The 25724-nt window shown below is 45.8% G+C and overlaps 2 protein-coding genes across 2 annotated transcripts; one reads left to right on the top strand and one right to left on the bottom strand.

Annotated features, from left to right (window-relative positions):
• The first annotated feature begins 12508 nt into the window (after positions 1 to 12508).
• On the top strand, positions 12509 to 13300 carry LOC141737599 (uncharacterized). The gene is made up of 2 exons (XM_074572543.1): positions 12509 to 12528; positions 12571 to 13300. Exons 1-2 carry the CDS (start codon positions 12509 to 12511, stop codon positions 13298 to 13300), a joined length of 750 nt encoding a protein of 249 aa, XP_074428644.1.
• Positions 13301 to 18715: 5415 nt separating this feature from the next.
• Positions 18716 to 25015, bottom strand: LOC141737795 (olfactory receptor 2A2-like). The gene is made up of 2 exons (XM_074572765.1): positions 25007 to 25015; positions 18716 to 19648 (listed from the first exon to the last, which is right to left on the bottom strand). The coding sequence occupies exons 1-2, from the start codon at positions 25013 to 25015 to the stop codon at positions 18716 to 18718; spliced, it is 942 nt and encodes a 313-aa protein (XP_074428866.1).
• Positions 25016 to 25724: the final 709 nt, after the last annotated feature.

Genomic DNA, 25724 nt, shown 5'->3' with positions numbered 1-25724 from the left:
AGAGCAAAATATTCAGTTGACGCTGAAATATCAGTGATTCTACGTGGAGTGGAAAGGCGGACAGACACTCCTTAATGAAAACAGAAGGAAGAGAATAGATTATCCTCCATTAGGAGGAGTTTTACGCCCCTCTTCATGATGTTTTTTAACACTTCCACAGTTGTGAAACCTTAAATGTGCATGACGAAAGCAGGATGTCTGGAGTTCCTGGTACAATTTTTGCAATTTCTGAAAAATGACAAATGAAACAGAAATACATTAGGCACGCACATTACCACTAGTGATTAGCATAAGGCTTACGTACACTATTCTACACTGTGTTAGGAGTGTAAAGCATTCTAAAAATGATCAGGAGTATAAACTAATCCTCCTGTGTACTTTTGGACCTGTGTAACTGAGACTTAGGCTTTAATTTTTTGCTTTTCTGAGAAAATTAACCAAACATTATTCTTTATATCAATGTTAAAATCAAAATGATTAGTCTAAATTAACAAAAGAAATTTGGATCGTTAAAATACTGGATCAGCTAAGTAGATGGAACATTAAAAAAATACATTTAATGCAAAATATCAAAAAAACAGCAAGGGTTTCCATAAACCAAACCCTACTAAAATCAACTTGACCTGTTTGGGGGGTTTGGGGGCATTATTTTTTTGTTTTGTTGTTTTTTTTCCACAAGTGTTCTTGTTTAGGGAAGTGTCATTGGTAAAACATGTTTATTTGTAAATACCTAAAATGATCCATCAGCTTTGTGCACCAAAATAATTCTGGAGCTTTTGAAATTCCCACTCTACATCCTCTTTTAGGTGTCAAGTTAAAGGATTTCAACTTTCAGAGGATCTTCATTAACTTAAAGGAGGCAAGCCAGCACCCAGCACTTCTAAACGCCGTAATGTTTTCATGTAGGCATTAAGAAAAATAAACATCTGTATAATTATATCCTTTTATTTATTCATTGCGTACTACAATTTAATATTTGACTATTGCTCCAGACAATAGGAAATTATAATCATTTAAAAGAAACCATACATAAGGTCTAAAATGAAGAAAGTGAGGTAATGCTCCAACAGAAAACCTAGTCATCCTATTGCAGTATGACTACTTGTCAGCTGAGAAATGCTGTCTCTTCTACATTTCTTAACTGACCCTTATACAGAGTGACGAAACTTCTGTCTGCTTGAAGTGTTAAAAAAATGGCATAAATGTGAGAATTTCAGCATTTGTTTGATCTAGGCAGCTGACTCCAACAGACTTCTGGATTTACAGGAAGAAGCCCTGCCTGTTTATTTAGTTGATACATAATTTGTTGTGCTGCTTCTCAAAATGTATTTTGAAGAGCTGGAAGGCTACAAACATCGTGTGCTAGTTGTCAGTGCTGAAGGTAAATAGGAGGAAGATTTCTTGACTGAATCTAAAACACAGTGTTTCTAAATTGTTGTAAGTGAATACGGCTACAGTTTATTCACCAATTTGTTATTAAGGAACAGAAAAATCAAAATGTGGTGAAATTCAAGAATGCAAATGACAAGGCCACATATATGGGAACTGGTAGCCAGAACTTTCTGAATCAGAAAGGGCTTAAAAAGAGAAGGACCCGAGTATAATAATATTTCCCGTGAGTGCGAGTAGGAGCTAGGAATGTACTGTGGCTGTGAAGATCTCACACCACTTACATCCGAGGAAGTATTTAGAGCAAAGGTAGTGAAATTCAAGTGCTTGTACATAAAGCATCCTACACGCAGAATACTCTGCAGCATTGTTCTGATCACCAAACTTTAAGAAGGATATGGTCCGTTTGGAATAGGTGAAGAGAAGGGCTATCAGTAAAAACAGTCAGATATAGTTTCTGTCATACTTCAGGAGACTAAATGATCTTGGATTGTTTACCTTGGCTAGTTACAGGCAAGTAAAATTGTTGTACTCAAGTAAGGTCCTTGCGCTCAAGAATGTCTGCCCAAGAGAAAAGAATTATAGCCTAGTTTATGAATATTTTAAAGCTGTAAATTAGAATAAAAATTTCTTACAGAGGGTAGTGAAATTCTTTAAGTAGCTTTCAGATGGGAATATCGTTATGATTCAACCCTCCAAGTAAGCTGATCTTACACTTTGACCTTCCCTTTTGAAAAAATAGGCCTTTCCCAAAATGCAGGTTGATAGTCATACATAACGTTCATTAATTGCAACTGTACTCAGAAAAACCCATGCAAAGTCAGGTATCATGGGAAGGATCCGTTTAACTAAACCACAAACCCACTACTATAAAAGTAAAAACAAGCAACCAAAGGAACCAAAATAATCCACAAACCCAAAAATCCTGTAGCAGAATTAGCTGCATCAGTAAATCTCACAGCTGCGCATCTAGGCATGTAATATACCAGAGTTGAGGCAACATGTGCCTTCAAAAGAGCTAGGGAAGTGAAAGACTGTATCAACCCTGCTGGAATATACTCAGATCAGCAAGCTAGAGTGAGTAAGATCAACTATCTCACTGTGCACGAGCACTTCTAAAACTCAACAGAACAGAAACATGCAATAGTGCAAAATAGAAGGCCATGAGCTGGGAAGACTAATAGCTAAAAAGACTGTTTGGAACAATAAGTTTATCTGCTGGGAATGACTGTGAAAGCTGGTCACAGGATGTATATGGACCATTTGCATCCTGTAAGCATGATAAACTTTGGGAAACGTGTTCCTAACAGAAACAGAGACAAGCTGGTACTCAGGCTCTGCTTCATCTGGAGTCCCCTTATGGGTAAAGCACCCCTGGTCAGAAAAGACAACCCAAAACTAGAGCGCAGAGAAAGGCTGTACTGATGACTGGAATGGTAGGCCTCTCTTGGAGAAGGAAGTCTGAAAATTTTGCCTTATTTCGTTTGGCAGAATGCTGTCTGGAAAAGGAAATGGTTGGCCTCTTATAGAGAAAGAGGGACTAAACATCAGCGGGAAATGGGTCATTTAGATCTGTGTGATCTGACATATTCTACAAAGGCAATGACCAGAGCTGGAGGAGCAGGAGAGGACACCTTCAGCTCTTCTGTTTCCCACTCCCCATAAGGGCACCACAATGTCATGTGAGCAGTTTATTAGAGAAAACAGAGCCACCGTTATTTGTGGTTTATTCTCTCACATGGACAATGGCAGAAATGGTAGAAAGAGTTTCAATCCTTTCTGCTAAGGCTGGCCCTGTATTTCTGAACGCTTCTGAACAGCAAGAACATACTTCCTGCTGCTCTTCAGTTCAAGCAGAAAGTTCAGCTAATGTCAGACCCTAGTGCAACTTAAAGTAACCCTGTTGCAAATTATCAAACTGCATTACGACTTTCTGAGGTTCAAAAAGATTGAAGCCACAGCTCTAATAATGCCCAAGTCTGAGAAAACAACACTACCAGTCAAAGGCTGGGTCTTAATCGTTGGAAAATTTGAGAGCTTCCAGCTCTGATGATCAACCTGTTGATTAACTAGTTCAGTTGATATTTTCTCTTGTACATCTCTATTAGATAGCGCTGGCCTGTTTATTTATTTATTTTCTCTTTCCCTTTTTTCTTTTCTTCCTTCTTTTGCTTCTTCTTAGTCTGGAATTCTGCTTCCTTTCGTCTCTCAAGACTTCTTGTTTCTCCAAACTAGGTACCACACCTCCTAGTGTACAAGTATTTATAACGTGTCGTATTTTGTTAGAAACCTCTTTAATGCTATCCAGTTCAAAGAACAAAATAATGACAGAAGTGGTATTTGACACAAGTTTCAGAGCAGCAGAATAGGACAAGTTTCTGGTTGTCTGAGCACTGAGTCATTAAAGTCAAGAAATTAGTTGAGGATATTATACTTCTCAGAGGAACAATGAGTTTCTGCAGCCCCTAACAGCTCTTCTTTGGGAAATGAGTTTTAAATTCCTTTTTCCCCCATTTTAAAAAAAAAAAAAGGAAAAAGATTTTGGGGAGACAAAGATCGCAGCCAACATTGTTTAGAACACCTTTTATTAATTAACAGTTATTGGTAGGGCCAAGCTGTTATTACAAGCAGCAGATGGCTATTCACAAAACCCCTTCTGTTGCTCCCCTCATGCAGTTCACACACTGGTTTGTAGCTACCCGGTCGGAGCAGCAGCAGTGAGGCCACTCAGCAGCAAAAGGGTGTATTGACACAATGGTGGCTTCTAGGCAGGTGTTCAGGAAGTCCCCCAAAGGGCCCTGAGTTTCATCAGGTGTATGCACAACCCTGTAGCCTTTGTTGGAAACAGCAGCCACTGCACAGCAGTGGTCTGCATTATCCTGCGTGTTGTAGGTGCTGGTGGTATAGATTTGGCAGGCTATCAGTATTCTGGGCTGAGCAGATCTTGCAGATCCAGCTTGCAAGCTCCAGTCCTTGGGAAGTTTTTGCATAGTACCTCTCAGCACATACTCTCCTTCTCCTTGTCTTGCTATTTTGTGGTAGCTTTTTCGCCATCAACAACCAGTACCTATGGGATCCATTCATACAAATATCCACAAAAGGCCACTTAGAGCCATCCATTGAATTTGTGTCTCTTGCTTTATTCTTCACCACTCTTTAAATTAAAAATTATATTAATGAAGAATAGTGTGGGTTACTAAGTAACATTTTTAGTAAGCCTGTAAGAGAATTTTACTTCCCTGAACCAGAGAATAACACACCAGAGGGTGTGTTAATGACAATGATGTAATAAAAGTATGAGCTGTTTCCTGTGCTTGAGTAATGAAGGCTACAGTTTCTCATTGGTTCCTGTCCACCCAGTCAAAAGGGACATTTATTCCCTTATTTAAAGATAGACTATATCACAACAGAAGTCTCCCATGCCCAAGAGTTGCTTGCAAGTGTTTTACAAGGATGGGACAGAAAGTAAGCGAAGAAAGCATTTCACGGGTAGGTAAGAATGCCAGGCAGAGACAAATGAGCTGCCCTCTAAAAATAAAATTTTTTAAGCAAATCAGTCATACCAGAGAAGAAAGTCAGGAAAGACAAAAAAAAAAAACCACAAAAAACCATCAATACAAGCTAAAGAAAGTATGATTACAGAGTACTATCTTGCAAAATGCCTGAGAAGGAGACAGGACATGAAACCGGCTTTTGCAGGTCATTTGGAAGAGAAAGAAGTGAAGACAAAAATGAGCTGCTCTTCCAGGGCTGGGGTGGCCTTCTCTGTGAGCCACAAAGACAGGCACCTTTGCAAAGGGAAACAGGCAGTACGTACTGGGGCTGAAGCCCCCATGTGTCTTGTTCCACCTGTCCTTGTGCTCCGGTACTTGACATAGGAGACTGTAAACAGGAACGAGGAAATTTCAGAGCAGCACATTTCTCCATTGCATGTTCTCCAGACTGTTAAAATATACTCTGAACTTAAGAAACTCCTCACAGGCATCACCATTTGCAAGGCAGGGGCACGCCAAAGAAAGAAATCAGCTTCCTCACCTCTCAAGAAGAGGAATAGTAAACAATCAGCCGCAAGAAGGATTGCACATAGGAGAGTCATCTTTGAGTATGAAGAAAGCAAAAACTCTTGCCCCACACTGGCAAGGCAAGGGCTGTCTCGTGTGCAAGGCTCTTGCCAAATCCGGTGCTATGGTCTAAGGGTACAATAAAAGCCCTTGCGATGCTGTGCTGCGCCTGGGGCATGCCTCACAGGCTTTAGGCAGCAAAGCATGAAGAGGGAGGTCAGGAGACAGCAACTGCCTCTAGCCCAGTGGGAGAAAGCACCCTGTCAGTCGAGAGTTTTGTTTAAACAGTGACACCAGGCACTTCCCCAGTGGGAAAGAGTCTGCGGAGGGATTGCTCGGGGTGCCCCTCTGCATTTTGGTGTTTGAACACTTAAGCCCCAGAGCTGAAGCAACCCTCTTCTGCTCCTGGACTCCTGCAGTCTGTTCTGCCAGCTTTAAGCTCCTCTTTGGGGTCCTCTAAGTTGCAGTCCAGCTGCATCCCATAGTAGGTAGCTGCCCTGGACCTTGGGGGATAGGCAGGAGGGGGGAAGGCAGGATAGGACATGTAAGCAGGAAACATCCTGCTGGACCAAAGATGGGAGTCCTCTTCTCGGGTCAGCCAAGTTTTTCAGCCCTTCTTGGACCCTGGCTAGAGAGTGCTCTGTTAGCCACTTCATTTACAGTTGGTGCATTGGGATCAGATCCTCCCCAGACCATTGTTGACAATGCATGGGAATACATCGGTGGTGCACTCTGCACAAACTCCACAACATAGGTTCTTGGCATGGCATTTCATCGTAGTCTATAATCACTCACCAGTTGCTATAAATCACCTCTCACACAGCCAGTTCTCTCAGGTACTTAATACCTTTCCCCATGGTGGTCCATTTGCTTGGGCAGCATTCAATATCATCCTTAAAGGGACACCTGCGCCTTACAAATGACAAAAGTCACCTCCAGAGACTGAGAGTTTGTGGCTTTCTCCCAAGAACCTTGTCGATACCTCCATCTCTGGCCAGGTTTGCCAACTGCCTGACTTCTTTACTGTCTATGTCTATGGTATCAGCCCTATTGAGACGTGGGCCCATGCAAACCTCATGAAGTCCAACAAGGCCAAGTGCAAGGTCCTGCACCTGGGTGGAGGGCAATCCCAAGCACAAATGCAGGCTGAGTGGAGAATGGATAGAGTGCAGCCCCAAGGAGAAGGACTTAGGGGTGTTGGTTGTTGAGAAGCTCAACATGAGACAGTGTCCTGGTTTGAGCGACACAGGATTGTGCCCTCAGCACAAGAAGGACATGGACCTGTTGGAGCTGATCCAGAGGAGGGCTACGAAGATGATCTGAGGGTTGGAGCACCTCTCCTACGAAGACAGGTCAAAAGAGTTGGGGTTGTTCAGCCTGGAGAAGAGAAGGTTCCGGGGAGACCTTATAGCAGCCTTCCAGTACCTGAAGGGGGCCTACAGGAAAGCTGGGGAGGGGCTGTTTGCGAGGGCATGTAGCGATAGGACGAGGGGCAATGGCTTTAAACTAGAGCAGGGTGGTTTTAGATTAGACATTAGGAAGAAGTTCTTTACAATGAGGGTGGTGAGGCACTGGAACAGGTTGCCTGGAGAGGTGGTGGAGGCCCCATCCCTGGAGACATTCAAGGCCAGGCTTGACGAGGCTCTAAGCAATCTAATCTAGTTGAAGATGTCCCTGCTTACTGCAGGGGGTTGGACTAGATGACCTTTAAAGGCCCCTTCCAACCCAACAGGCTCTATGATTCTATGATTCTAATTTCTTTTTCAGTAATTTTACATTTCAGTAAGGTCTCTTCTAATGCTTGGGAAAACTGAATTTTTAGAAGACTCTAGTGTCTGAATTTGTGAAACTATTTACTTTATAGCCACCTGTGGTATGTGGGCTTCAAGGTCTCAGTGTTTTCAAGCTAGCCAGGTGCAGGGGTGAGGAGGGGCGAGACCTGGGGCACTTGACCTAAGCTGGCCAACAAAGTTATTTCATACCATGAATGTCACATTCAATATAAATTAGAAAGTTTGCTGAGGAGTTTCTCCTCTTCTGTGATGGCTGCACTCCTGAGAACTTCTTGCCGCAGCACTGAACCCCTGTGGCCTTCCCTTCCTCCCGAAGGCGTAGCACTCTCAGTGTCTGACATCTGTTGTCTGGTGCTGGGAATGCACAGCTTCCCACTGATAGAATGGGATGAGTATAATCCTCATATAGTTCATATTGATAGCGGGATCAACATTGGTTATTTAGTATTATTGATGTTAATTATATAGTATTATTCTATTAAATTTGTTTATATTTCAATCCTCAGGTTTTCTTGTTTTTTTCTGATTCCCTTTCCCAGGTGGAGAGGGGCCATTGGTTGATAGAATAATTGTCTAAATGACAATAAATTTTTGTGGGTTCTTCAAACCATAACAGCCAGCAATGTATTCTTGCAGCCCAGAAAGCCAACAGCAACCTGGGCTGCATCAAAAGAAGTGTGGCCAGGAGGTCGAGGGAGGTGATTCTGCCTCTCTACTCTGCTCTGGTGAGACCCCACCCTTGGAGTGCTGTGTCCAGCTCTGAAGTCCTCAGCACAAGAAGGACACGGACCTGTTGGAATGTGTCCAGAGGAGGGCCACAAAGATGATCAGAGGGCTGTAGCACCTATACTATGAAGACAGGCTGAGGGAGTGGGGTTATTCAGCCCGGAGAAAGAAGGCCCCGAGAAGACCTTATAGTGGCCTTCCAGTATCTGAAGGGGGCCTACAGGAAAGATGGGGAGGGACTCTTTGTCAGGGAGTGTAGTGATAGGACAAGGGGTAATGGTTTTAAACTGAAAGAGGGTAGATTAAGATTAGATATTAGGAAGAAATTCTTTACTGTCAGGGTGGTGAGACACTGGAACAGGTTTCCCAGAGAAGTTGTGGATGCCCCATCCTTGGAGTTGTTCAAGGCCAGGTTGGATGGGGCTTTGAGTAACCTGGTCTAGTGGGAGATGTCCCTGTCCGTGGCAGGGAGGTTGGACCTAGATGATCTTTGAGGTTCCTTCTAACTGTAACCATTCTTTAATTCTATAATTCTATGATACCTGAGTTATCCCCATCCGTTGACACTGCCTGAGAAGGACACTCTCCCGGATCTACTTTAGAAGGATACTTTCATTTATCTGCTTTAGAAGGACACCCTCCTGAATCTTCATTGGAAGAATTCTCTCCTGTACGATCTTACTTGAGCTGGTCTTCGATGTAAGGGGCAGGGGAATGAACCGACCTAATTTTTTGGTTCCTGGTCACAGGGGTGACTTGTACCAGTACTGATGGAGTCGCAGTAGCGGCAGTACTTGTCAGAGCAGCTGGAGTAGTGGCAGTACTCGTTGTGGAAGCTGGAGTAACTTGTGCCCGGGTACAGGTGGCGGGGTGACTCGTGCTGGTACAGGTGGTGGAGTGGCTCGTGGGGTTTGAGTAGCAGCAGTGCGTGTCTTGCAACACCTATTCCTGCACCGAAGTATAATATAAAATCCCTGAAACACATTCAGGAGAGTCAATAATAGAATCATGATTTTTCAGGAAGTAACAATCATTTCTGAAATCCCCAATCCCTAGTGGAATCATCTGGGGATAAAAAGAAGAGGTAAATCACCCAAGGTAAAATTAAAAGTGTAATTAGTAACAAAATACACTAGGCGACGCCCGAGGTGTGCAGGTAAAGTCGCGCCCAGTTTATTCAGGCATGAATTGCGGTTTAAAACCATAGCCAAATAGCATGTTTCATCCAGCACCCTGTACCAAACCACTGCAAATAAACACAAATCACAAATGAATAATAACACAACACATATGGCACTGCATCAACTAATTTTAAACAAAACTCTATAAAGACACGATATAATATTTTGCTCAAGAGCAACAAGGTGTGAGCTGTCTTTTAATTTCCAACACCTCAAGACTCTCCAAGGAAAAAATCTGATACTCTTTCGACCAAACAAGCTGTAATTTGAACAATTCAGGCAATCTGTGAGAGCCCCAGTCGGGCCCCTTGTTGGGCGCCAATAAATCTGTTATGTTTTAGGCTGGGCTGGCCACTAAATGAATGATAGATGCTCTCTTTTAACCTTTATCTCCTTCACAGAAGAGAAGGGAGAGAGGATAAGGGAGAGACACATACGGATTGAAAAGGAAAATAAAACTACTTTAATATTAATAATAAAACATTATAATATTAATAAAAATAATGAAATATATACTATATATATACAAAACCAGTACTGAGCTCCCAGGATGTCAATCATGTCACTGGCAGGCACTGGGAAAATCCCAGACTGGACTCAGCGACAGACGAGAACTGGAGTCAGGAACTGGATTCAGGAACACATAGATCAAAAGCTGAGAGATCAAAGGTAGACAGAGTCCTCCTCAGATGCTAGCCATTGAAGAATGAGAGAGCTGACACTTTGATCCCTCAGCTGTTATATTTACCATGATGCAGAGTAGATGGAATACCCTGTTTGTCAGTTTTGGGCCACCTGTCCTGTCCACTCCTCCCCACAGGTGCGACCCCTCTACGCTCTTCTGCTTCTGACCTTCCAACGAGGTATATAAACAAGTTAGCTGACCTTGGTTGTTACAGCAGTAAGTATACGCAAGAGCCTCCTAGCATACCATTCCTTGGCATTCACTATAAACATCAGACCTTATCACTGCCAGAAGCAGACACTGTCTGAAAAATATGCCATTAATTTCATAACGTGCAGTTAATTAGAAGAGACTTAACTGAAAAGTAAAGATACTGAAAAGAAAATTGGTTCTGTCCTATCTCAAACCAGGACATAAGTCAATGACATCTTATAGCTGTGGCCAGGACATGGGGCATTTGGTACTGTGTGTTGGACTAGACTCTCCTGGCTAGACAAGGGCACACAGCTGGGTATGGGGAGAAAGCTTTGCAAAGGGATGCTGACAATCATATGACATTGGGAATATTGGATATTAATTTTAAAGGTAGATTTCTACTTTCCAATATGCCAAAGAAAGCTGGGAAAACTGAATCCAATGGATTTTCATAATATTCTTGAAGATCATGACTAACAGGAGCCTCAATTTGTGGATTACATATAAGAAACAATACCACAAAGGAAGCAGGGAACAGAGATAGGAATTTGGATCTGCGACTGCTTAGACAGACTGAGGCATTGAAAATCAGGTTGGTAAGAATGGTAAGAAATCTGGGGAAATTCATAGAATCATAGAATCATTTAGGTTGGAAAAGACCCTTGGGATCATCGAGTCCAACCATCATCTCCACTCTACAAAGTTCTCCCTTACACCATATCCCCTAACACCACATCTAAACGAGTCTTAAACACATCCAGGGATGGTGACTCCACCACCTCCCTGGGCAGCCTATTCCAGTGTCTAACCACTCTTCTGTGAAGAATTTTTTCCTAATGTCCAGCCTAAACCTACCCAGTTGTAGCTTGAAGCCGTTCCCTCTTGTTCTATCACTAATTGCCTGTGAGAAGAGACCAGCACCAACCTCTCTACAATGGCCTTTCAAATAGTTGTAGAGAGCGATGAGGTCTCCCCTCAGCCTCCTCTTCCTCAAACTAAACAGTCCCAGCTCCTTCAGTTGCTCCTCAATTGGAAAGCAACAAGGATTTACTATTAGCGCCAGAAGCCAAATATAAAATGGAGAGCATTCCTTCTAGTGGTACAGGCATTGGAAAGCACTCTATTTACAAAATGACCTCATGCACGGAGGATATTCATCTTTCCGTCATCCCAGAGAGTGGTTCCAAGACTCCACAACTATTCCCAGAACACCAGAAAAAGGCACAGCTCTGGCTCCATGAGATATTGCTCTCCTACGAAGCAGCATGATTTATCTCCTCCACACTTCTGCAAGTGCTAGCCTGGAAAAAAGGAAAGCAAGTCCAGCTGCCACCCTTGGACAGGCACAGCCTCTGCATCTCATCAGGCTGCCACATACGCTAACAAAGTTGTCCCCGAATCAAGGAGAGCAAGAGCAAACAGTGGAACATTTGAACAAACGTGGGAGGAAGATGGGGCCACGGGGAAGACCTGGCTTTACTATATGAGTTGAAAGTGTGAAACCACTTTGGGCAATGTGAGGAGGGAGTGCACATCCAAAGTACCTAAATGGTATGTTGGAATGAACTTTTAGTAAAAAAAAAACAGCAGGAAAAAGGAAAAAATGACGCCTCGGTGCCATCTGAAACCCTACCCATCCCGCTACAAAAAGCCCAGGAGGCCCAATGTGCAGAAATGAAAAGTGGATGTTTGAAAGACATTTATCTTGATGGAAGGCACTTGAAGACACCTCAGGATACAAATCCAGGCAAAGCACATTGCCTGCATTGCCTCTGGGGTGCAGTAGAGGGGACACAGCGCTGCAGACAGGAATATTCTGCAGTCCTTGAGATGTTCTCAAGGCATTTCTCCTCCGCAGCCTTGCCCAGACACACCTGCCCAAGGCAGTCACACCCCAGGTACCTGTGTTTTTGTAAACCACAGCAGGCGTCGGGGCTGGTTTGGGATTCCTTCTGGCTGGCTCACTCTCCACCCTGCCCTGCCCGACAGGGGAGGAGAGGCAAGGGGAAGAAGAAGGGAAGGAGGCATTGGAAGACTAAGAAGGCATCCCGGGAAAACATGGGCTTTCGTTGCAGGGAAGAGCTGAGAGAGCTGGGGCTGTTCAGCCCAGAGAGGAGAAGGCTCGGGGGCATTGCACAGAGAGGTTGTGGAGTCTCCACCCATGGAGCTAATCAACACGCGATGGGACCCATGTCTGGGCAGCCCGTGTCGCTGGCATGCCCTGCCAGGAGGAAGGAGGTCCTGTCCCTAAGAGCGGCAACGTGGGCTGGGGGTGGAGGGGAGAGGCCAGGGCTGCAGGGAGAGGTGTGGCGGGGCAGGGAGGCAGGGAGGAGGAGGCAGAGGAGAGGAGAGCGCTGGGCCTCGTAGCGGCCTCCCCCCCGCCAAGCGCTGGGAAAGCCTCTGCCATGGAAAAGGGGAGCGGAGCCGAGGAGCAGAGCTGCTGCCTGAGCTCAGCCACGAGGGGCGGAGCCAGCGGGCATGATGTCACTAGCAGAGAGGTGAGGTCACAGAGGAAGTGCTTTCCTATTGGTGCCCGCCAGGCGAGAGGAGCCCTCGCACCCGCTGCTGCCCGGGAGATCCAAGGCCCGAGCAGGTGGGGACGCCCTGCCAGGACAAGGCTTGGCCCAGCGCAGGCACCCGAGCCCGGAGACAGGAACCAGCAGCCGGGGCCTGCGAGGAAAGCCAGGGCAGGCGGGCAAGGCAGGCAGGGCACGGGAAGGCGCGGCGTGGAGAGACCTGCGGGAGCAAGCTGCGAGCAGCATGTTCGGGGCAGAGGAGGTCTGCACGGGGCCTGAGCAGGAGAGGGAGCTCCCAGCGACATGTTCTGGGGGCCCCTCCGGAGGCAGCGAAGCAAAGGCCAGAAAGAGCCGCTCCTCCCGCTCCTCCCGGGCCGGGCTGCTCTTCCCCGTGAGCCGCGTCGACAGGCAGCTGCGCAGAGGCCTCTTTGCTGAGCGCTTTGGAGCCAGGGCCCCCGTCTACCTGGCTGCGGTGCTGCAGTGCGTGACGCACGAGGTCATGGACGTGGCTGGCATGATTTGCAAGAAGAGCAAGCAGAAGCGCATCTCTCCATCGCACTTGCAGATGGCGCTGCAGAAGTGCGCTGGGCTCAAGCAGCTCCCGCGAGGAGCTGCAGTGCCCAGGCGCCGCCGCAGGGCTGCCCCCCAAAGCCCGCGCGTGGCCTCGCCCTCCAAGAAGAACACGACCAAGAGTAAGAAGAGATGCCCCAGGCAAAGGGCTGCACCGGCCCGTGCCACTGCTGCTGTCAACTGAGAAGAAAGCAGAAGCTCTTGCCCCACACCGGCAAGGCAAGGGCTGCGACACGTGCAAGGCTCTTGCCAAATCCAGCTCTACGGTCTACAGGCGCAATAAAAGCTTTTGCGATGCCGTGTGGGACATGGGGCCTTTTGTGCTGTGTGTTGGACTAGCGTCTCCCAGCTGGCCGAAGGCAAGCAGCTGGACGCAGGCAGAAAGCTCTGCAAAGGCAGGCTGTAGCACAGCCCTTGCTGAGAAGGAGGGCAGCAGCCTGCCTGGAGGGCAACCGGCCCCGACGGGCAGCACCTGGCTCGGGTTTGCGATGGCCTGAAAGGGGCTGAGATGGGAAGGAGGGATCTGCCCCGCAAAGGATGGGCACAGGCTGTGAGGAATGGTGCGGATGAATGTTCCTGGAAGAGCAAAGGGACCTTCATGTCCTTCTTTGCGCTGTTCCAAGAGGGAATATGGGAGAGACAGTACGTGCCCCACGGTCCAGCCACGTCTGCCCTTCCTTGGTGGGGAGGGCAGGAATTTCAATCTTGTTCTACTAACACATTCCAGGAGTGGTTTCCAGTGGAGACAAGGGGAGAGGGACATCCATCTTTAAGCCTCAGAGACAAAACGTAGTGTATAGACGCATCTCTAAGAATCCTGGGAAATGATGTCAGTGACACCACGAGCTGCTGGTTGCTGATGCAAATGACACATATAGAAATACTGGTACGATGGGGAATTTATAAAACAAGCAGTTATTCCTGACTAATAATCGGTGCTCCAAATGCCACAAAGTCACCTGCTGCAATGCTCGGAGATTTAAAATTTATTCAGCATATTAGGGCAAGCAAAGGTTAAAACAAAGCACCCTGGACCTGCAAATCTGAAAATAAGCCAAATATAAAGTCTTTCACAGTGTTTTGGTTCTCCCCTTTCCTGGTGTTGAGGTGTGTGGCGCAAGAGAACCTGGCATGAGAAAGGGTAGAGCAAACACTACAGGGTAGAGGTTGACCCCTACTGAAGTGTGTTAAACAACTGCACTAGAATTTCTGTCTAGAAAAGGAACCATATTCCACGTTTGTTTAATCACAACTTGGTCCCCACTGCACGTGACGTGAGAAGAACAGCGCTCTTTCTCATGGGTGGGGGTGACGGGAGGCAGCAGGCATCTCACAATCAGAGGGGTGGTTTCCGCTCTGTGGGGCACTGCAGGAGAGCCCTAAGGAGCAGGAATTTGCTGTGAACAGGGGACGTGGGCACAGGCGGCTTTGGTAGAGCAGAGGGACTCAGAGGGGACACGTCCAGACCTGCTGGAAGTAGCATCGGGCATTTCCAGAGCCTTCAAGGCACGCGAAAGGAGAGAAAATGGATGCAAAGGAAGGAAGGAAGTGAGCGCAGAGAGGGGCAGGAGTCAGCAATGGCTCAGAGTTGCAGATTCAATGTTTTGGACAAAAGGGGATCCTGGCACTCTGGAGAGAATTATCAGGGGCAACATGGGAAAGCTGAGAAAGACAAGGTGCCGTGTTTGCTGGGGCAAGACAGAGGAAGAAGAGGAAGAGTCAGAGGCAGTGACCGGGAAGAGCCCTGTGTGTTACACCTTTCCTGACTAAAGATATGAAATGGGGCAGTTCTGGTCTTTCAAAACGGGTGATCCTTGTGTCTTGATCCTGATTGCAGTTTAGCAACCCCAACCACAGTAACAGAAGCAGAGGTCATCATCTGTCCTTGTCTTGGGGAGGAATGGTCTGTTGTTGTGTTGGCTTTGCTCACAGCCCTGGAGGCTTCGCCATGCATTGTCTGGGGGCTCTGCGCGGCCAGCCCCTATCATTGTCGCCAGCAGACATGTAAATGCTTTGCAGAAGAAGAACAACTAACTTTTAACAAGCCCCACCGTGGCCTGTGTCGCAGCACAACAACGGCACTGGGAATCACCCATCCCACTTGCAGAAGCCCCATCAGACTTGTTATCATTAAATGCTGACTCCTTAATGACGCCTCATGCAGCTCCTCTCCGGGCGTCATGCGACCCTCCCCTGTGCCGTTGGGGCTGGCAGAGCCTGGGCCCCCTGGCTCCGTTATCCAGAGTACTGAGTAGGGCCATGAGACACACACGCTCTGTTCAGGCTCTGGCAGCGTATCGCCTTCGTGGGAGTTCGGCACAGCCACCGCTGCTGCTGTAGCACTTGTTGCCCAAAAGTTGTGATTTCACCCTTTACTTAGGTCAGGTTCAGTTCCCTTCTCAGCCATTTCCTCCTCTCTTCTTCCATCCACTTCTCCGTCTATGGCTGCTCCCTGGAAGAGCCATTTTCTCCTGCTCCTCCCTTTCCTGTTGTGCTCCTCAGCTCTGCTTCCCTTGCCGTCTCAGGGATGAAGTGATTCCTGTCGCATACACACTCTGAAATCCCACCCCAAACCCCAGGGGTTGTCCCCAAGGCCCAAAACTAACAGAGCTTGCTGCTGAGAAAACCACAATTGACTGTGAGGATGTGGAGGTGAGGAAAAAGCACCTGATTGTACAGCATACCAAACATTAGCTGCAATTGAGATGCTTAGGTGTCCTTGTGGACCTGGCCATTGTTGAACCATGACAGGGGGAGCTGCTGCAGTCCTGGCCTGTGATGGCAATCACGTCCTGTGATTTGAAGGAAGGTCTGGAAAGAGGCATACCCATCTTGTGCGCTTGGCTTGGGTCAGCCACGGGGAGTCCAGGGGAATCTAGCAGCGGCCAAAGGGAGACATATTGTCAAGGACTTAAGCTCAGGAGGCCTTAAGCTTAAGATAATTTCAAAATCAACCTGCGTTAAACATGGGAAAGAGGTACTTAGATGGGCAATGAGTGACTCGGTGTTTGCTTCTCATCTTGCGAAATCTGGCCAGGGAGGAAGGACTTGAGGGAGGGAACTGGAAGTAAGCCACAGGCATGAGCAGAAAAAGACCCAGCCCCAGAGCAAGATGTTGGATCCCCATCCTGCACATATGTACTGCTCCCTCACACTCTACTATGGCTGTGCGCAGCCGGGCCAACCGTTAGGTATGACGGTGTTTTGCTGGGTGGCGTAACCAGGGCAGGTGCTTTCGACAGGGTAGAATCAGAATCAGAATCAGAAACAGATGTACTCCCTGGCTGGACTTGACAACAGCTTTGTCTCTCTCCCACTGAGACAATGGGCACAAGTCGCAATAGCAAGAGTAAATCACAGTCGCTGTTGTCCCCTTCTCTGGCTGTGGTTCAGGTTTATTGACTGTCCCTTACCGACATAGAGCAGAAGGCTGTTTCCCTGTGTCCAGAGAACTGGTGCACTCCAGATGAACAAGGTGTTCCTCTGTCTCACACCAAATGGCCAAGAGGAGAAGAGTCACAAGCTCAGATGTGCTCTCTGACAGTCTTGGCTTCAATGGAGCATAAATGGACATGGAGCTAACAGTCACCAGCTCAGGGGCCCAGGGGCATGCTGTGCCATAGGTCTGATGAAAATCCAGGAGCTTTGCTCCCAGAGGAGAGGCCATCATCAGCTGGGCTGAAGGAGACTTCGTACTTCATTGAACAGCTCGACACCTGTCGGCCGTAAAGACAAGACTATTCTTCTTCCTCCCTCTACCGGGTGGTAGAAAATGAGGAAACAAATAACCCTGCTTCAGAAATAGGGTGCTGGGCCAGGTGACCCCCAGAGGTCCCTTCCAGTTTGACCTCTTCTATGAGACTGTGTGTGCAGAAATTATCTCTGGCTGTGAAGTAAAGCCAATGTGGGGATAAAAAGGGATAATAAATGCTGTGCAGCTCTCTTACAGACTCAAGTATTCAAATGTTGTAGGTATCATACTAATGCTGATGCTTTCCATGTTGAAATAAGGAATGATACACTTTTGGTAAGGGCTATCTTTTTATTCCCACCTCTTTTTCTGTTTTAAAATTCTGTCAGATTTTTAATAGGTTATAGCTTTGTCTATGGCATGGGTGCTTTGGAAAAGGTAATTTGGCCCCTCAGTCCAGTGTTCCAGGAACAGCTACAATGAGTGTCTAGCTTTATCAATTTAACTGTGAACGTTGTAGTTAGATTTTCAGGTGCCCTGTCTGGTTTTTGTTTCTGCTTTTCTTATGTTTAGTATAAAAAGCCACATTTTTTTTATGATTCAATAGGAATGGACAAATGTATCTGGTTTATTGATGGTCAGAGTTAGAACATCAGCAATAGTCTCCTCTGGTAGTGTTCAAACCAGATGGTAAGTGGCATACTTATTTTTGACATTTAATGCGTTCACATTAGGGAACACATCTATCGCTGGTTCCTCTTGCTGACGGGGGTGCCAGCTTTCCCATTTCTCTTCTTTTCAAAGAAGACAGCTGTTTCCACTGTTACATATTTCACAGGAAGTTTTCAACAAAAGGTACCTGAAGTTATTCTCCTGAATGACCATATATGGCAGGAACCTTTTTGGCTTGTTTAGAATGAGGGGTAGGGACAATATTTTCTTCTCCTCTAAATTTGCACCAAGTAGAAAGATCCAGAGGAATTACATGTTGTTTGTAGTCCTTTGGTTTGAAAACCCCATCCCAGTTGGCGGCTTTATTTCCTGGAAGGAATGACCTTGCTGGCAATTAATTCCATGAAATCTGATAGACCAGTGGAATATATGTCCCTTTTTAACCATTAGGCCTCCCAATCAGATTTGTGAACCCAGAGACCAGGGAAGATTTTCCAAAGCATAACTGTCAGCAAATAGAGCTGCAGGAAGATATTTGTAAATAAACGGAAAGGCGCTAAGAGCCTACACAATGAATCAGGGTCAATGCAAGAACTACAATACAGAGTGCAGGTACCTCAGCTACTCAGTCTGAGGAACTGCTGTGAGTAGCAGCCTGGCAAAATCACACAAAGCTAGTTTCTGCACTGCAGTGGTCATCATGGTCACTTGCTGCATGAGAGGTTTTAGGCTTAAAAGTGTGCAGAAGCAAAACCCTTCACAGGCTCGTTCACCCTGCTAAGAAGTGAAGCCCATTAGTATCAAGATTTCTCTCTTTTTCTTTCTTATAATAGAGTTGAAGCTCTAGCATCCTAAGTATACAGGAAATAGAAATATGGTAGGGAAAAACAATATCTTATTAGAACAACTGATATACTCAGAAAAAAACTGCTACGTGGTAGTTTATTCTGACTGCTAGTTAGAACTGAGAAGACAAACTTTTTATTCCGGCTGGGTCAATAGTTCTATACTACCTGCCTAGGATGGCTGCATATGAGGAAGAATAATTAGTTATCTCTAATAAAAGGAATAATAATTAGTTATTTTGTGTTATGATATTCATTCAACTGTACAGAGAAACAGAGACAAATGCATTTGAATAATCTCTTGTGTTACGTTTTAACCACTTAAAATACCCAAAGAGGTCAAGAAGAAAAAACAGAGAGACAGGAGATAGATGAAAGCCTAGAGCCCAGACTACATGGAATGAAACACTCTTTTCCTTCTCTGAAGCTTCAGCAAGGCTTCCTTCACCTGCTTGTTCCTCAGACTGTAAATCAGGGGGTTCAAAGTGGGGCTGACAAGACTGTAGAAAAGGGAAAGAACTTTCTCCCTCCCAGATGAGTTACCGCTCCCAGGCCCCATGTACATGAAGATGGCATTTCCATAAAACAGACTCACCACAGTCAGGTGGGAGCCACAGGTGGAAATGGTTTTGTGCCATCCTGGTGCAGAGCGGATGCGCAGAATTGTGGCCAGGATGTGCATGTAGGAAATTAGGATTAAGGCTAAAGGGAAGAGGAGGAAGCACACGCAAACAGCAAAGATCAGGACTTTATTGACTGTAGTGTCAGTGCAGGCCAGCTTTAAGACAGCAAGGATTTCACAGAAGAAGTGGTCAACCTCACAGGGGCCACAGAAAGGCAGGTGTAAAGCCAGAGAGGCTTGTAGGGTACCAAATATGAACCCAAAAGCCCATGAAACTGCCGCAAGGGTGAGGCATACCCTCCGGTTCATGATGAGGGCATAGCGCAGGGGATGGCAGATTGCCACGTAGCGATCATAAGACATCATGGCCAGCAGCACGCACTCTGTAAGCGCAAAGATTAAATAAAGATGTATCTGTGTCCCACACCCAGCAAAGGAGATGGTTTTGCCTTGTCCAAGGAGGTTCCTCAGCATATGGGGAACATTGTTGGAGGCATAGCAGATGTCCACGATGGAGAGGTGGCAGAGGAAAAAGTACATGGGGCTGTGGAGGCGGTAGTCCAGGCAGATAAGCACAAAGACAAGTGCATTTCCAATCAGAGTGGCAGAGTAGAGGACAGAGAAAAGGGCAAAGAGGCAGAGCCGCAGGGCTGGGTTGCTGGAGAAACCCAGGAGGATGAATTCTGTGACAGTTGTTTCATTCTGCATGCTGTGCTGGAGGTGAGGCAGCACAAACTGCAACCATGGAAATCTGGAAGGGAAGGAGCAAGGAAAAGGAAAGAAAATCGAGGTTTTCCTAAGAATGTTGTGTCCTTTACCCTGCAGCACCCTTCTCCCTGTTTTCCCCTCTGACTCCAGTGGAAGGTGCATACTACGCTCACTATGCTCAGTGATGTAGATCTGAATAGCAAGCTCTAATCTCTGCATAAATTTTGAGCAGTTTTGAGCAATCTCACACAACTTTACTGCCTAGCTTGCCCTTAATGTCTTTCTTTTTCTGGGTTGTTTTTTTTGGGGGGGTAATTGGGCTTTCTCTGTTGGAGAAAATAACAGCTCTCTATCTTGATGAAGATTGCAGGTGTAGTCAGAACATATTCAAAACAGCTATTTTAAATTAAGTCCATATTAAAATGAATACACAGTTCACAAAATAATTGCAGTTTTACCATTAAATTGATTAGCATTTCTAATCCATTGCTGTGTCCTCTTTACCTTAGTGAAATGCATTCAAATTGAATCCTGCAGTTTCTTGATCCGTTATTCTATATCTAACTTCACTTCAGATTGCGGAATAAACTGAGAGCTACACTTGGATGTACAGCAGATAATTGTTTGTAAAAGAATGTTACTAAAGATTATACACAAGAGTTTCCTTACCTGTAGCATCTAGAAAAATGTGATTTGTTCAGCTCTGTGGTTTTGATTAGGGAAACCTTATTAGAAAGTTCCATGTACTTTCTCAGACAACAGGCAAAACAAAGAGCTGTTCCACCCTCTTCAGCTCCCACATTCATTTGCTTTTAAAGCCAAAGTTTTCTGTGCAATATGTCTGAAGGGACACTGTTTTGATTGCCAACAGGCAGTGCAAAAAATAATCTCAAGTATAAATCCCCAGACTTCCATACTTGAACTCTGGGGATCCTTCCAGAAAGTAAGCACCACTTTATTCTGAAATCAACATGGCATTGTACTTGCATGGCATTGTACTTACTGACCTGCTCATATGGATTTCTTTTCTGTTAAACACAGTCTCCTCCATCACTTTCCTCTAATGCCTTCACTGCCTCTCAGATTTTCCCTGCCTCCAACAACGTACAGAAGTTTTTGTTTCTGACATACTAGCAGAGGTTAAATCCTACTGTTAGGGGTTGCCAAATTCAGTATATCGATGCAGTACAACACTGCTGCCACTCCATGTCCCCATGTTCAGCCAAGTAGTGAGCATGTGTTTTCCAACTGGCACATGTACATACGCGTACATACACACATATGCCCTGTCACATAGATCCACACCTACTGAAAACAAAGCCCTTGCACAAATACAAACAGCACAAGGAGCCTTGATTCTGTTCCCTGTCAGGCTAATCAGGATGAAAGACACTCAGTAGAAAATATATACGTATGTACACATGGAAGCCATATGGGTCCCATCAGTAGCTGACCTTAGACAGCCTATCCAGTACTTGGCCACAGTATTCCATGGTCTCCCAGCTGCCCCAGGTACAAACCACTTATATGCAAACAAATCTCTTCAGTAGCTGTTCCAGACCTACAACCTTACCAGATCCCCTGGTCTCTCCCACAGCTGGCTTGGGCCTCCCAATCCTTCCAGTATCTGACTCTTAGACCCTCTGGTCTTTTCAATATCTGGCCCAGACCTATGGCCTCCCCAATCCTTGGGTCCCAAGCCCCTTACTCTACTTGCTGACTAGTTATTCTGCTTGCTGACTAGTCCAGCTTGATGGTCACTAGCAGTTGTACACACTGACACACACACACCCTCACAATATGCACACACACTGTGGTCTGCACAGCTGCTCGTCCCTCAGGTCCATGGTCCACTATGGCCCAGGGTCCCTTTCCAGTTGCTGGTGCTTAGACTTTACACACAAAGCAGAGACATCATCACTCAGGAAAACAGAAACGGAGTTTAATAAGAAGGCAGGACTGATTGTGGTGGTGTCATGGGTAAATCAGAATAAACAACATGTAGTGTATCTGGATTATAGGTTTTATTTAACAACCAGCAAGATTAGCCCCTACTGGATTATTACTGTCTCTCACACACATACATGCACACACACACTCATACAAGTGAGCTGATGAGGTTCAGCACATACACAGTGCTACAATCCAGAGACCACAACTTCCCTTCCCAGCCAGGAGTTTATGGCAGGTCAGGGAAGATCAGGCAGCTGCCCAGTTGCTCGCCGCTATTAGTTTCGGAGGTTGCTGGTCAAGAGCATCCCCTGGGTCCCCTTCTTCTTTTCAATATCCCTTCTTCTTTTTTGGGAACCTTTCCTTTTGGCATCACCTCTTCTTTCTGGAACCCCACGCCCCCAGTTTTCCCAATCTAAATTGTCTATGTGAATAGTACAATGCTTGATCAGCCTCCTAATTAATGGTTCTGCCTTCTATCTCTTTATTAATTGTAGGATTCAGAACATGCCACTTTTGCTTATTCCAGGTGTTACTAAAATCCAAACCCAGCCGACATGGGTTGCAGTTAGCAAGAAGCAGACTTCTGCTTGACAGTTCAGAATTCAGTTTCAGACATTCACACACACAGACCTTGCCATACACATGCACCCAGTTGTGAGTTGCCCGTTGACATTCACAGTTTAAGTTATTTTTTTCGTCTGCGACAGGTGTTAACCACACAACCTAACACCTAAAACAGGGGGAAAATAAGCCACCGGAGAGGGCCCATTGTTGAAGGTTGTTTATCTAAAATGCTGTTCGTGAGAGTCAGGAGACCCAGCTCACCTGCTTGTTCCTGAGCTACTCTGTAAGAAGCACTGTATGCTCTGTTAAACCGGCTGCGGCCATGTCTGACTGCCTTGTCCTGGCTATAGCACCCTGTGCGGGGACAATGCTATGGAAAGCATGGAGGATGCTTCTTCCCCATGAGCAACTCAGGATGCTCAGCTGAGTGCTGCTGCAAAGGTTGGGCAGGCAGGGAGGGAGGGAAATGCAGGAACGAGTGAGCTGGGAGTAATGGGGCAGCCTGGGAGATGCCTGAGAGGATCAAGAACCCCCTAAGCATAGGAAGAGCTTAGAGGAGATTTGATTTGAGTCCCTTTGGTTAGCCATCCCCTCAAGATTTGGGTCTTCTCTAGTTACTAAGTTACCTTGCAGTTTAACAGCCTGTTGTAGAGACCCTGACTCGGAGATCACTGTACATGGAGGACTTATTGATCCACATAACAGTCAACCTGAGTAGGTGCAGTTCTGTGCTGTGCTGTATGCACAGTGTGGCCTTCAGGCTGTGTCCTTACACGTCCCTTGGCAGCAGGATAAACTTAGCTGGTGGATCATAACAGAGGAGCCTGCAGGCAGCTCCTGCTTGGTGACAGCGATTGCACCACCTTCATGGCCCTGATGTTAGCTACATGTGCAGCAGGAAGTCCTCATGTGAACATCCTTTATGAACAGAGTTGTTTTCTTCTAAGAAAAATCGTGTAATATCTTGAATGACCAAAAAGAAGGAACTTCTCCACAGACAGGACCTATACAGTGTGTCAAGGGAAAATGCATCTGGGGACTGTCTGATCCTGCATGAATGCAAGGTTCTCAGCATGTGAAGGGACATAAGATTTACTTGCTACCTATATGCCTCTTCTTATTCTATTTTACTAAACCAGCAGTTTTATAAAGTCATTTATTAAGTCGTTCTTACTGAGATCCAAAGAGCCCCACACTATATCCCTCTCTCAGCTCATTCCCCTCCCCAATGCAGAATACATGTGTTCTAGTGAAACCTACCAAGGGTAATTTTTGGGATGCTCTCTGCAGGGTGGGAAGGGAGAAGGTTTGATTTCAAAGTTCTGGCCAGCTCCCACTGTCATTGCAGTGTTGCCATGAGCAGGAGGAAAAGATTCCACATACACATGGTGGACAGAACAAGACATCACCAGCTCATTGTGCAGAGGTGAAGACTGATGCTAGACTCGTGGAAATCCATCTTTCTTGCTGTTACGCAACCTCTAATTCAGTGATGAAAAAGTACCTGTGATGGACATGAGGTTTTCTAGGATACTACGTCACCTTCCGGGTTATTTAGTCCCATTCTGTCCTCCTTCAGTCTGCTGGAGCGTGCCCATAGCACAATTTAGCTCCACTTTTGAAGCATCCTGGCCTTATTCTGCCCTACAAAGAGGGACCCTGTTGCTCAGTTATTCACAACATGCTGAGCTTTACAGCTCCTCTACTCCCAGGCACACAATGTCACCTGAGACTTCTGCTGACTCTTAGTCATACGCCAGTCTCCCACTTAACTGCTGACACCCCCTCAGCATTGCCAGTGGTGCAACACACTCAGCGTAGCTCTCATCCTCCCAAAAGGGACCAGCAGAGAGGCTCACACCCCTCTGATGACCACAGCCACATCTAGAATGCATCCTGTTACACTCAAAGATTGACCAAGGCCCTACAAGGGGCCATGTGAGCTGGTATGGTGAGCGCAAGCTGAGCTGCCTTCAAAGGGTTTTCAAGTGCCTAGAGACAGGGCTGGGGAGAGACGTGAGGTGAAAAAGATGTGTTCCTTCCTCCTTTACTGGTTTCTAACCCTAACTTGGATTTTTGGAAGAACCCATGAGACAGGTGAGGTTCAACAGTGCCTCAGACCTCAGCTACATAACTGTTGTGGTGATAATCAGTGTTGTGAGTGCTTATTTTCTCTTGAAAGTCTTAAGGCCTCAGCTTATGGCACAACTGGATTTCCTAACAATCTTAGCTAAATTAAAATTTCTTGAGCTCATGGTTGGACAGGAAAGCTTGCAAACATGATACAGATCTTTCTGAAAGACTGCTAAATGTTTCCAAGTTTACTGAAAAATGCATCTCATGGTTTTAAGACAGTTCCTTGTGTTCAGAGAAAGGAAGACCATGACATAGGGTGCTGGAGATGAGGACTGGAGCATGATCCTGCCCTGACCCAGTTCAGAAGCTTCTTCTGAACTACAGTCCTTCTGAGTATAGAAACACTGCATAATAGTTTCTGATAGAAGGCTAAAGCCTAAAAGCATAGCAGGAGTTTTAGGAATGTGACACTGTGATCTGGTGCTCGGTCAGTCTTCTGGAATAAACACAAACTGTCATTCACAGGTGTGCCAATGCACATCGAATGATTATCCCCATATCAAGAAAGTCCGGCTGGTGGCAGGGGAGGTTACTGAATCTCATCATGCAATTCTGTATCAAATCAGATTTTTGACTACAGTCTTGCTTATTGTGAAAAGAACACTACTAAGTCCTAAACCTATTACTCATGGGCACGCTATGTATGTGGAACTTTACCTCTGGTCCGTTCATACCCTTTCTCATGGGAGTCATTTTAACCCCTTGCATACCTGGTTGCAGGGCTGGAGACCAAGGCCTGATGCCACCAATCTCATAGGAAAGACTTGTTTTCACTTCCAGCCTCTTAGAAATCCTTGATCTACTCATTATTCTGCTTGGGGCACTACAAGACATTTAGTTTGTCTATTGTCTTTTGCCATTCCCTATTTGCCATATCACCTTCTTGGTTCAGAACAAACTTCTCCGTTATCTCTCTCAGCGCCTTCCCACTTTGTGCCACTAAAGCCTGTGGAATACTGCCCAGTTGTAGGAGCTCTGAAGTAATGCATATCCTTATACTCCTTGCTACTGAATTATATTAACCCAGAGAACAATGCTGGACATTTTGTGCTTATTGATTTTTTTTCCATTTCAGTCTGTTCAGTTTTGGAATATGGAAAATTAGAATATGAAAAATAAGGAAAAATGCAGTTTGCTAAAAATTTAACCAAGAAGTTACTAATGAAACCAGGTCTGAGCTTACAGGGAAGATTATGAACTACCAAACAAATCTAAATTATAAGGTCTGAGAGATAGCATTTCTATATTTTATGAACACTTCAATGACAATTCCGATAAAGTTAACTCCCGGGTTTCCGTTTTATGTCAATAATGGCATATTGCGTTTATTGTTATAGTCAAGGTTGACTCCTTGATTTGCTGACCCAGCAGTTTGCCTTGTGACTCACAAATCCAGTTGCCCTAACAAGAATTTACC

This window comes from Larus michahellis, chromosome 1 (genome assembly GCF_964199755.1).
Source record: "Larus michahellis chromosome 1, bLarMic1.1, whole genome shotgun sequence".
NCBI lineage: Eukaryota > Metazoa > Chordata > Aves > Charadriiformes > Laridae > Larus > Larus michahellis.
Note: the sequence above shows the minus strand (reverse complement) of the source record. Positions and strands in the feature narration are given on the sequence as shown.